Below are 13,680 nucleotides of genomic sequence, written 5' to 3' on the forward strand. Positions count from 1 at the left end.
TGGGCCACATAATATTTCATTCTAGCAATGACATTCAAAATTGACAGGCCATCTTAATCGCGACACCCATGTCCCGCTGTCGGCACATCGGACACTGGGGTAAACGTTTGATGACTGGGCTACTGACGACAAAGCCACGGCGGGCAAGTATTGGCGGTAACTATTCGATAGGAACAAATTGCTCGTTATTGCGGCAGTTCGTTTCTTTATTCTTACGGTTCTCGCAGTCTTCCGCAATAGATGGTGGCGCCTTAGAAGTCCCAGAAGCGCTTCAAAGTCCTGCTGTAGAAGCTGCAACTCTTACCTGCCTATTTCCTTGTTCCTTCTAAGCAGCGTATTCTTTGCAGAAATCGAAGAGTGGGCTGCAGCGGTGATGCCGCCGTGGAACAAGTGAAAAGCACGCAGGGTACACAGAGTGCTCACCTTCATTATTCTTTATTCGATGTATCCAGCCTCTGCCACATTCTTTTGTACCAAAGGGTTGACATATATGCAAAATACGTCACAGCACCTTTCTCATACTCTGCACAGCAATCTTTATGTTAGGACTGCTATGTACACACACTATTATAACAGATTAATGAGCACCGATATGCCTTCACAGTCGTCGTACAAAGCACACCTTTCGAAGCATGCGGTAGCGTCAGCTTGAGGCTACTTTCTTGCAGGTCGCACACCACTGAGCGCAGATACTGCACGGCTCCGGCCAAAAATATTGCCATTCAGACATATTCACGGAAAATACATTTGTTTGTTGTTTACGTGAATCTTATTGCACGCTTCGGAGCGCTGTGTCTATGAAAACAGATAGTAAGCGCTTGAAAAGCTAAACAGAAAGTTGTTTTGTTATGTTCAGTATAGAAACAATAATTATTACTACATATACGACCAGTGACATATGCTGTACCCAGCTTCCGCAACGTTAGCCGCTGACGCCTCTGTTATTACAATGTGCACTCAAAATTGTGGGACTGGTCTGTGCAACAAGTAAGATGCTGTGCACAACAAATCTTGCGCACCTCGCTCACTTTCAGCTAGGTAGCTTTCAGTACGATTGTTATCTGTGCAGGTTTTCATACCAAGAGAGGCTAGTTGCCAGAAACGTCTAACCTGCCTTAAATATCTTAAACTAACAGTTTTATTGTCGAGAACAAGCGCTCCCAGCACTGCGGGGCATTGCCCCAGACAAACAAAGGTCGACAAAACCGCCTTTTTCCACTCTTTCACGGCGATCCACAGGAAGATACCGCATGCACAGAACTCACACTTTCGCGCACATAATTGGTCGGATGCGCGCAGCAAGACTCCTTTACGGAATCAGATATCGGGCGTAGTGCCGCAGTCTTTCAACGTCACTCCCACTGGAAATTTACAAATGGTAAGCAGAGACACCACGTTGCCGACCGACCTTCTGATCACCACGAGCTAGAAATTGTCGCCACCGCAGGTTTTAGACTTCAGTGAATCCGACGAATGATGAACATTAGTCACTTTTACGCACATCAAGCATGCTTTGTGTTGTTGGCAAACAATCCTTGTTTACGATTAGCGCTCGTGAATGGCTTTGCGCTCGCTTGCGGCCTCGTCAATGTCTGGTAATCGCTTGCGCAATGGGCGTGCCCTCCTTTCGCTCCGTCACCGAGTTCCTACAGGCGACTACATCTTTTCACAAGCTATAGCACGTTCCAAGAGCACGGTGTGTAGACTGGGTAGGAAACGAAGCGCACCAGCACAGGACCGTAGAGTCCGAGGAGTGTGCTGACACCAGCGAGAACCGAAGCCCAACCCAGGCGGCAGTGCCCGAGAGAGAAGGCTCCGGAGCCGTCACCGCAGTGAGCTTGTGCAAAGGGCGTGGCCAGGAACCAGGGGAACAGTAGAAGAGCCGTCGCCTGCAGAACCACTGCAGCGACAGAATTGTTGTTAAGGTTACATTCGCAATGCCTTCAGCTTACTAAACAGCTCATGGTAACGTGTACTAATGCATAAAGCACACGTGCAGCTTCAATTGTCTTTCAGCAAGTAGATGTCAGACACTGTTGGGTTCGAGCACTACCACACGGTAATTTTTCAGTTACTATTGATTTTCGTAGCATTGTGTTGCTGAAAGCTCTCGAAAGCGCGCAGAAACTTATGTAGTTTATAACATCCGAAAACAAAAACGAAAAGGACAAGGCCTGTGCAGAATCACCATCAACTAAGAATCCCATTGTAACCGAATAGCTGTACACTCCTAGGAAGCTATTCGCTGTAATAAAGGATTTGTACGTGTGAGATGTATATTTATTTCAATGAGGATATTTAGGTAGCGTTACTTGTTTAATTCATAATTGCGTCAGTATCATAGCCGTTAACTAGTACGACAGTAGCGGATGCATAGCTGGCTGTACATTTAAAGCCAATTTTTTATGTATGTATTGTCTCCAATGGTGTCAATGCCAGAGTGGATGGCGACGGCCATCCTTCTTCACTCCTACCTGACTCTTTTCACGCAGCCTTAGGGGGAGCGCGAGAGCAGAATATGCTATCCTGTCTAAGAAGTCCATCACAGCATTTAAACATTCGAACGATTCAATGTTCTAGTGTCACAGTATGTCCATCTAGTTAAGAAGGCGCCCTGCAACTCAGTTGGTGGAGAGCACGTCCCCATTGCATCAGCACCTTTGTATCGGCGAATAAGATACGACCACTACCTACCGTCAACCACCAGAAAAACTATAGATGGAGGCAAAAAAGAATTATCCACATAAAAAATGCATTGGTCAATAAAAGGTGCTTGTTCAAAAACTCTTGATAATTTGTTTCCTGTTTATTACGGAAAACCCTAGACCGACAGGTTGTTCCTTGTAAAAAGAATGTTCGTTAAGGTTCGTCACGTTGCGCTGTTGTGCGCGTGATTGTAAAATTTTGTGCATCATCAAGGCGCGACTTTTCGGTGATCACTCACTTTTGATATAGCAATACAGCTGATGCACAGCAAAATCACTGCTTGAAGGTACAAAAACGACTTGGTCCCCTTGGTTAATGTTACGACCAAGGACATTTTGCACACTGGTGTTGCGCCACTAAAAAGCCTAACGCAGGGAGTTCTCCAACGCTGCCGTAACCTAATGCTGTGCTTAACCGTATGAAGAAAAAAAAAGCCCGCTGTCGTTATAATTGTACGACATACCGCGTCTTTTCTTTTTTTGCGTGTCATGCTAATCATGTTCCTTTCAGCTTGACTGTAAATGTTTTGCGTACTACCATCGTGATCCCTTACAGCAAGGCTAGCGTAAGGAGGGAAGAGAAACGCGCGAGCGGTGCCGAGAGCCGTGGCTTGACGCTGATTGTCAGAACTGAAGCATAGTGTCTAAGACTGCGGGGCTGCACCATGTCCCACGATTTCACGGCTAAATTGGATTTTTCACACCTGCTATCCGTACCGTCAAAGCTTGCTGTTTGTCAGTAATACGATTCAATTGCTTCCCTGGTCTTTGGTTTCAAAGGTAATTAAAAAATTACATATTAGAGGAATATTACGAATTATAGAGAAGGTAATGTTAGACATCCATATGCGTAGTTATAATTTCCACCGCGCCGTATGGCCCGCAACCATTATATTTAAGGAACCGATCGATAGCCACTTATAGTATGACACGAAAGCTAAGCTTTAAACAAGTATCGAAGGAAAATTGATGTTGATAAATCGCAGCTTCCTACTGTGCAGTCAAGGAATCTAAAATGTGGAGTGGCATTGTTTGGTCTGCTGGTGGCCTGTTACGATAGTCAGTGACTTGCGTTTAGTACGTAGTCTGTGCGACTAGCTCATTTCTCCTTATGTGCTCTGTTGTTCTGAGGTAATAACACTAGCATAAAATTTCGCAATAAGGGTATGTAAGACGGGGCTTTCTTTTCTACTTTCATCATGCGTTTCCACTTATGTATAGGTTGGTACAGTCTGCGCAAGATGTTGCTGGCTCTATGGTCTGTGTTTTTTTTTTTTTCAGTTTAAGTCAAGGCACACGAACTGAGGGTTTCTTATGATGCAAAAGCAATAACGTATATTACGTGTAACAATGCACAACGTCAAAATCATTATACCACACGGAGGCAAATAAATATACATTATTATAATTTTCCTAATTATTCTGCTGAAGTATCTTCATTACAAAACGCCACCTGTAAAGCTTTAGGGGACACAAGCTTGGACAAGCAATCAGAAAAACCCCACTAAACAAATTATTATATGAAACGGTGTAAACATTCTGATTAAACTGCGAAACAAAATGAAGAGCCAAGAGAGCTACCTCAATAAAAGGGTCGAGATTTCAACTGCTCGTGGAAAAGAGTAGATCATAATAAATGCACATTTTTGATGACACTATACAAAATAATGCTGAATCTTTTGAGAATGACTGATTTTATACAAAGCAAAATGTGCACAAAATGATCCAATATGCCCATATTGTAGAGCTAAACTTTGCCATAGCATGTTCTTGATACGGGTGTGCTATTTCGCACTTTGCAGATATCGCAGCAACTACAGTAAACAAGTTAAAGGAAACGACAGAACCTTGTTTTACCTCGCCGCATTGTGAGGGCTGCTTTTCATTGGTCCAAATATAAATCGCAATTTAAAAAGTACTATATAGCCTGCCACTAGAGCATAGATGTCTACATTCGATGCTACAGTTACGTACCCGAAAGCAAGAACTGACGTCTTTACGGATTGTGTGAAGACACCATTTGAATAGGCGCGATCCTGAAACAGAACTCCACCACAGAAGTAGGGGGGCTGCGGGCTAAAAAAGAAGGAATCGATTATGCGGAACTATGCGCTACCGACTTCCGGACATCTCACTGAAGGGTGCATTGGCACAAAGGGTCCGCGGGTGAAAGGTGCTACTCTTGCAAGGGAAAGAAGCAAAGCCAGCCTTTAATATAGGTGAAAGGGCGCAACGCTTGCGGTGAGTCAGCCAGCAATCCTGTTGATCGGGTGCAGGAGCTACGAGCTCGGGCCAAAGAAGGTGGCGGCAGGAAGGGTGGGGGCAGGCGTCCCTCTTGTGGGGGGAGATTCCATAGGTCGGTCCGGACGCTGAGGGGATCTCCCATCGCCTCGCCGCGTTACCTCGCACAATACAAAGAGTGCCGGATTGCGGGGAAAGATTAAAGCTCTTCTGGTTGTAGACCTGTCTCGTTCGGTATTCGGCCTCCTTTATCCGCCTGAAAGATGGCTTTCTCTTGACGGCGCAGCTTGCTAGAAGTGCAGAGGTCGAGTCATCGCTCCGTGCTCCATGCGTTCGTGGGACGGATAAGTTCGAGTGCGGGGTTCCTGCCCCCATCAGGGCTCGGGATGCGCGAGGTTATGGCTTGCGCGAGTTGGACAAAGCGAGGGATAGACTACTGGTTTTAGCAGCGGGCTTTGGTGTGGAGAGACGGCGCGAGGAGTACGCGTTATCAAATGAATTCATTAGACGCCAGCTAAGTGAGGCCTGGGAGTCTCGTGTGGTACACGAATCTCTACTTGTTCGCATTGCACATATACAAGTATTGGCGTGCGCTTCAACAGGGATATGCTTATGAAGCTGCACCAGTTCAGAGAAATGACAGCCCTAGCTGTGAGCGTGAGAAAAATACCAGTGATTATCCTTGGGCTATGACAGGGGAAGCGGTCCACAGACTGGGATTTAAAGAGTAATGGACATGTTCTTGACGAAGATATCACAGCCTTACATACTATTTCACTTCTTTGAACAACAAATGCAAACCAATCTCAATCCGACAATGAAGATCGCGTGCACAATTTGTTACAGTCTACGAATGACGAGCTTTTCGCTGTTAGAAATACCTGATCTTCTCTCGCAATTAGTTTTTTCTTAGAAAAGTAAATACAACTCCGTCACGACAATCGAATTAAGCGTTAGCATGTTATACTGGAAGTGAGGATGCTGGGCTGTTATTTGTTGCATTTATTTCGAGACACTGTTAATATTAAGTTCAAATAAAAACGTACATTCACTCACGAAGTATGGTACCTGCGCTTTCACGTCGTGAAAATTATGAAAGACGTCCAGCACCAATGTATCTGCAGCATCTTCGCTAGGCCATCACCCACATCAAGCATAACGGAAAGGACATCCCGAAATAATTTATTTTTGCTAAAAGCAGGGGTACATCTTCGGGATTCTGTTTTTTTCCATAAATATTTATCAAAATCATTCGTCATGCATTCTGACATGCATCAAACTAGGCCCCAGCGTGTCTTAGCGACTAGTTCACGACTCATCGTGGGCCCTATTTTGACCTATACGTATTTGTGCAATAATCAACACCCCTTCTTGCCATACCTCACGGCAATCTGCTCCCGAAGACATCGCATATCAGTAGTCTATCGACACACACGGCCTCAAATGAAAGCCCAACACGTTCCACGTATTCTTCATTATTATGGTTGCGTAATACGCATGGAACTACGGCGTAAATGATAAGATGTGCGGGTTAAGACGAAACGTTACATTGGGAGTTCATATAAAAAAAAATATGCAAACGAAGAAACAGGTTCCTCGGTGACGACTGCACCGAGTTCGATTAGGCTTATTTCATCTAAAAGGAATTGCAAAAACCTACTAACTCAAGGAAGTGGATTTTAAATTTATATCATTAACATTTTTAAGTGCAGAATTTCCAAAAACTAATGTTTGAGGCTACAACTCTGTAAACCCGTTATGAAAAAAAAATGTCATTACATTTCAGTAAACTGCAAGTATTATTACATGAAAAGTGGACAACAAAACTCCCAATTCTGTAATACATTACTTGTTTGTAAATAGAAATGTTTCATAATCCTCATAAACAATGTAACCGATTTCCCTTAAGCTGTATATTCAATATCAATTTGGTCCGCTTGAGAACTGCAACGTCTGTTTCTGTTGCAGAGTTACAGTCATGGAATATTCGTACTTCACTACTTTTTAGCACGAATTTTTGTCTATTTCTGTACAACACTAAGTTCGGAATTTAAAATTGGGCCTCCTACGCTTGCTAGATTATAACATCTCCCATATACAAGAAAGTTCATTAAAATAGGTCGAGTGGTTGTCTCATCAAAGGATTTCTGTGGTTTCCATATGTGCAACTAGGAAAATTGGAGTTGGTTCCATGTAAAGTTTCCTCTTGAAGACAAGAAAAACTAGAAGTAGGCGTCATTTTGCTACAATGTGAAGCTCAGGGGCGGCTACGTTGCTGCAAATGTTGCTGGAGTGAATAGTCTGGCTCTGATTTGCGAAGTAAGCAACTTATGCAGACCAATACTGCATCTGCATAAACAGGAATACGAAGGAAGGTTCAGTGTTTTTGTATATGACTAGTTTCTTCAATCTAGCCACGCCCAACATGAATTCTCGTTAGACAGCGATTCGATTTCTTGTCATGTGTGGTGACAGCTTAGCTTATATGTGTAGATATGAACATGATGGCAATGAATCATGTGATTCCATAGGCAATAGGTGTTTCTGTGCTGAGAAAATAAAAGATATACGTGGCTTGTTTACACAATTATCGGTGTCCTTGCACAGTGTAAGTTAAAGTTACGCATGTATTGACATTTCTTACAGTGAATGCACGCGTATTAGTAATCTGTTATGTTTTAGTTTGAGAGAAATGTACACAAATGTTTTCTATATTTCCCGTGAGTGCAGACAGCAGTCACTTCATTGCTTATGTGTCACTAATACCCGTCGTAAAAAGACATAAATTACTCAGTTGTGGCTACACTCGACTAAAGTCTGTGATTGCCTTTTTTGGTGATTCGATAGTTTAAAGCTGCATATCATCTATGAGGGGAAAAATATTGCAAAGCTATACGGACGAGAACGTGATACAACGCTGGAGGCGCGCTATTTTGTCCTTAGGATAATTGCCTTAACAAGCCCTGCTAGCACTCTTACTATTTGCTTGTTTGTTTTTAGAGCGCAGCTCTTAAGAGGCCGTTCCTGCGGCGAGCGTCGGCGTCGGCGTAACCGTAAGAACGAGCACAGCGAAAGATGAAAGCGAATGCGGAGAGCAGCGGTGGGATGAAAGACGTAAGAAAGCGGTGAGGAGAGTGCAGCGCAACCAGAAGAAGGGAGGCGGATGAGGATATGGCGAAAAGGTTGAGGAGGAAAGCGGAGTGGCCGGTAGGACCAGGTATGCGGCCAGAGCCGACCCCAAGTGCTGGCGTGGGCTTCGGGACCACTGCTCATGCGCTACTTCACTTGCAGCGTGCCGCCGTTAGAAAATGCGCTCCGCGCGAACCACGCGTTACCGTGTTCACTGTTTCTTTATGAACACTGAGCAACGCAACAGCTGGAAATGCTTCGTCTGCCGCTGCAGGTAAACAAGCTGCCTGAGAAAAAACCCATCGCTGCCGACGAGAGCTCCTTGTCCTTCAGAATCAAATTCTGTGCCGTAATATATCGCGAATTCAAAACACCTAAACAGCTGTCCTCAAAAGTGGCGTTAGGGAGTATCCTTATCTTCAATGCATTATCCTTCTTTCTTACAGCGAAGCTGTTTACCTCTAGCCCCCGTATGCATCCCGCGCATGCGTTCCCCCTGAGCTGCTTGCGTCCGCATCAGGGACACGGCACATGGACAGGAATGCGCGCGCAGCCGACCATTTGGGTGAGAGGGGGGAAAGAGCGCGGCAACGGGGCCCTGTGCACGTGGCCCGCGCTTCTCTGGTTACAACGCCACGCGCGTCGGAGGTGGCCGCGCTGCTGGAATGGAGAGAGGTAGGGGCGACGAAAACCGTTTAAAACGCGAACTTGTGCCGGCTAAAGAAGCTACAACACTACAGGGATAGAGAAGCGCAATCAATGGTCATGTGATGCATCCACCCTTTCTAAGTTTGTCCGCTATTTATCGATGCCCCGTCTTCGGCTGTAGCGCCTTCAAATGTCCTTGCGTCTATTCAGAATGTGCTGTATGGGATATTTTTAATAATCCACTCGCTGCGAGTCATACGAGCACCACGTTTTGTGCAGCGCGACCGTACTCGATCCTGACTGCGTACGCGTGGGGTCCTTGCGTGCTGCTGTTGTCACTCTCGTCTTGTTCGAGACAGCGCGAGACTACTCGTTTTCCCAAAGCAGTGGCTTTAAGGGTAGTCAACAACATTCGGGTCTACTTTTTGGTGGCTTACGAGTTCGTTTACGCACGTGGGCACTCCTGTCAACTAAAAGCACTGTCACGACACGCGACCCCGCATGCAGCAAAGCGCTTGCGTGCAGTGTATGCGGTGTAATGGATGCATTACGTGCACAACGTGAATTATTCTTGAAGCCGAATCACTTGTGACGTAACGCGTTTGGCGCGTAACCTGAAACAGCGAGTGCGTCTTAAACTGAAATGAAACAGTGGCATCTAGCATTGATATTTAGATCAAAGCGAGCACTGGCGAAAAGTAAAATAACACATCCGTGGGAGATAAAAAGACTAAAGAAAAAGAAAGTTTCTGCACCGGTGAAAACAAAAGCAAACTAACAAGCAATACGTGTTTCTAACTGCTTTAGGGTTGCAAGAGAAGACTCTTCTGGGTACTGGAACTGCAGTTATAACGCAGGAGGCTGTGACAGCTACTCTACCACGTACTACGTAGCCTCCGGAGCACTTCAGCATTCTATACAACATTGAAGTAAATCACGGTGTGGCAACTTTTGTTGTCGAAGTGCCTCACAACACTCAGTTACACCTTGCGTAGCTGCCGCGCAACGGCATGATTTGTTCCCCACCCGCCGTGGTTGCTCAGTGGCTATGGTGTTGGGCTGCTGAGCACGAGGTCGCGGGATCGAATCCCGGCCACGGCGGCCGCATTTCGATGGGGGCGAAATGCGAAAACACCCGTGTGCTTAGATTTAGGTGCACGTTAAAGAACCCCAGGTGGTCAAAACTTCCGGAGTCCTCCACTACGGCGTGCCTCATAATCAGAAAGTGGTTTTGGCACGTAAAACCCCAAATATTATTATTATTATTTGTTCCCCAATGGCTGCACGATGAGCCCTACAATTTAGGCCCCCGAATTACGGCTGGAAAAGCGCTCTGCTGTATAATCTTGCTCCGTTATAGGCTCTCTCTCCGAGAGATCAATCTCAATTGTGTGGTGCCAGCTGCGAAGCGGGAGTGCGAGACATGATGTCGGTAGAGCGCAATCTTCTCGCCGTCCTAATTCCCCTGATGTGTTCTGACTGGCGTTGAAATTGTGTAGGTGTGCCGCACTTTCACGTTAACGTAAGAGAACTGTGTTGCACTTGAGCTCCATGAAAAGCAAAAGTTAGAAACATGCGGGGGCTGGATTAGTGTACCCAATGAGGACGTTCCCAAAGCTCAGAGCGGCACTTTCATGAAGAAAAAAGAAAAAGACTGCGCTCAGTATGTTGTTTGCTTGAACAAGAAGGTTGCAACAAAACGTTCTTGCTTTCTGTCGAACTGGAAACAAAGGCAAATAGTACTGTGGGAAACTCTACATGCTTAGTTAAATTGTAATTAACGCAGATGCGTGTTAGGTTTGGTGAGTTAGTGGCTTCTTGAAAAAACCGTATGGGAGCTCGCGCAATCACCACCAGATATTTCCATCAATGAGGGAAATATTCCGAGACTTATTGTAAAAAGAACTATTGCTCTTCCGCATAGAGAGATGTCTGCTTTTGCCCCAGCGAAGATTAGGAAAATGCTGCCAGGTGTTGGTGCCGGCCGTGAAACCACAAAAACAATTTTTTTTAAGTTTACTAACACGGCTGCACTAACTTTCAGTTGGGTTCGCACTACTCAACTCCATCCCTCACTATGACAGTGAGCTTCGTGTAAGGTTCGCGGTCAGAGAACACCAAGGGGTAGCATGGATTTCTGCAAATATGGCCATAAAATTTACCACATTCATTTGTTGAGTCGAACAGGCGGCGACAAGTACATGGCACCACAATCTGAACGGTGTCAATGAACTCAAACTTTTCGCATCCGCCGTGGTTGCTCAGTGGCTGTGGTGTTAGGCTGCTGAGCACGAGGTCGCGGAATCGAATCCCGGCCCCGGCGGCCGCATTTCGATGTGGGCGAAATGCGGAAACACCCGTGTGCTTAGATTTAGGTGTACGTTAAAGAACCCCAGGTGGTCGAAATTTCCGGCGTTCCCCACTACGGCGTGCCTCAGAATCAGAAAGTGGTTTTGGCACGTGATAACCCACAATTTAATTTTTTTTCAAAAATTGCGCCAATCATGCCGTTGCTATCATCGCGCCGATCTCTTCCGCGATCGTCTGCGTTAAAGTTTTCGCAAGCAGAGTTTGAGATTTCAGAGGACATGATCACTCTGCGGGCGTGAAAGGCTTTATACGCTTCATCCTGGTGCCGTTTAAGTTTCAGTGATTCTGCGTCAGTTCTTTTTTGCGTGCGAGATAGTTGACCATTCCCTTCTGGTCTGCATGAACTGGGACTTTGCCAACGAGAAAAGCGTCACCCACTTGTAATGCTGAGCGCAGTGTAAAAGCACACGCGCGCACGTGCGCAGTTATGTTTCTACAGATTCCCGGCACTATCTCCAATCTTTATCGGCTTGAAAGCACGCGCAGCTTACCGCCAGCTGCTTGGGCATGTCCTATGACAGCGGCGGCGGCCACTCTGTTGGGCGTTCCGTGCATCGCTAACGACAGGATGGCAAGCACGGCCCCGATGCAGAGCACCGCTGACCCAGAGCTGAACATCAGGAATCCGGCACGCCACGTGACGGAAGGGAACCTGGCACCTCCATGTGGTTCCTCGTGACCAGGGGGCGTGTCGTCGAACCTGAAACACAGTGCGTCACCCCTCACCGCTGCTACGCTGATGGCATCGTCAGAGTCTCGGTAGCAGGCCCCGTAGAGACCCAGCATGTACGCGAGGTCATCGGGGTCATAGGTCAGCGGAGGCCTGTACACGTCCGTCCGCTCGCGCACCAGCCACTCGGGTTGAACGAGGCTCACGAGACTCATAAGGGCCACCAGTGTGGAGAGCAGCGCCCACGCCACGGACACTGGCCACGATGTCTTGTGGTGCAAGACGTGCACGCGCCGCGGTGGAAGGAACAGCGCTGCAGTCGTGACGTCTGGAGGACAGAGGAGCGGGTGCGCGGGACAAAATCCGGGCGCAATGTCGCCTAACGTCGGCCCGATGCCTTCAGGCGCGCGACATTTAATTCCTTTGCGGATGATCATTGATACCAGTTCGCTTGACCTACCTTGCCGAATATTGCCGGACGGATTTCACTGTTTCTCGTGTTCTTTGAACGGTCGTTTCGCTGGAAGCGAATCAAGCTTCTCATCAGTACGTATGTCAAAATTTGATACCGACTTGTGCTCACTGAAGTTCGTGAGGAATACGCCCTTTTCTCGTTGGATTAACAACGGCTCTCATTATATTGGCACACTTTCTTTATACGAGTGTTCCTATCTTTGTTTTGTCGCAAAGAAGCAAGGTTGCTTACCGAAGTAAATCTATAGTACACAGGGGAGCACACGGGCTACTCAAATCAGTACTCCAGCCCAATACGGAGATTCCAAAACGTCTAAACCCAAACACTTATAAACTTCTATTGAACTGTTGCTGATATTCTTCCCGTTACTTTCATATCACCAGTGCATTTCCCCTAGCAAGTAGCAGCCTAACAAAACACGCAATCATTTGTACTTCTGGCTTGTAAATGTGTAACCATTCGGGGGAACCTATCTTCTGGTGCTCACGCGACAAAGTTTGAATAAAGATGCCGCGTAATCATGTTTCAAGATGTAATTACAGGGCGTACGCGCTCCTTTGCGGAAGGTTCTTAGCGAAATGCAAACCAACCAGCAGTCTGGCAATCGACCAACGGCAACCACAGTATGCACGTCCGCCTGCCTTATTAGCGCACAGAGGTCCGGTCGAAATTCGATGTCGCTGCTACCGAATGCTGCACGGCTGACGGTAAGCGCACCGTCCTCCAAGGTGTTCCTCTTCCACGTCCGGGTGATCGCGAAGCCACGAGAATCCCGGAGCCTCCGCAGCTCTCATCGGTGCGAGCACTCAACCGAGAAAACAACTCGAGACGGCGTCGAAACTGTCGGTCGAACCGCGTAGCACTGCGCACTCCTCTTGCGTGCAAGAAGCTGCGGCGCACGCCGAGAGCGCTGCAACGGCGCAGGACGCCGCTGGCGCGCCACCGCTTCCTCGATCCTCAGCGATACTGCCGGGTTCCTTGAGCGACAGCATCGGAATGAGAGAGCGGTCTCCGCGGCTCGCGGATGCCCCCTTCCAGACGGGGGAGCCTCCCTCTGCCTCCGCGGATCCCTCCTTTCCTCGAATGCTCCCGGAGGACCAGCGTTGCCAGGCCAACAAGTGGCGCTGTCCCTGCGCAACGGAACGCGCGCTGCCGCTACGCTGCCACAGCCGCCTTTGCTCGAAGAACGAGCGCATGCGCTCTGGCCTCCCCTCTGAGCCCGAGCACATCCTCCCTCCTCGGAGCCCAGCTCCCGAAGAGAGAGTCCGTTCTCTCCCTTTTCCTACTCCCATTTCAGTTCCTTCTGTTGTGGAATTTATCTGCTTTCCGGGTAGGCTCTCGTTTATTTACATCTTTTTTTTGTCGTGTTCTCGCGGATGTATCTGTCCTCGTTCAGTTATTCCTTTTGTTTTTTGGTTTCGTAACATCCCAGATTTCAGACA

At 47.2% G+C, this 13,680-nt stretch overlaps 1 protein-coding gene across 1 annotated transcript; it reads right to left on the reverse strand.

The window, feature by feature from the left end:
* Positions 1–429: 429 nt before the first annotated feature.
* On the reverse strand, positions 430–13,362 carry LOC142576512 (uncharacterized). The gene is made up of 2 exons (XM_075686664.1): positions 11,585–13,362; positions 430–1,900 (listed from the first exon to the last, which is right to left on the reverse strand). Exons 1-2 carry the CDS (start codon positions 12,198–12,200, stop codon positions 1,674–1,676), a joined length of 843 nt encoding a protein of 280 aa, XP_075542779.1. The 5' UTR covers positions 12,201–13,362; the 3' UTR covers positions 430–1,673.
* Positions 13,363–13,680: the final 318 nt, after the last annotated feature.

The sequence above is a fragment of the Dermacentor variabilis genome, chromosome 3 (assembly GCF_050947875.1).
Source record: "Dermacentor variabilis isolate Ectoservices chromosome 3, ASM5094787v1, whole genome shotgun sequence".
NCBI classification, from domain to species: Eukaryota; Metazoa; Arthropoda; class Arachnida; order Ixodida; family Ixodidae; genus Dermacentor; species Dermacentor variabilis.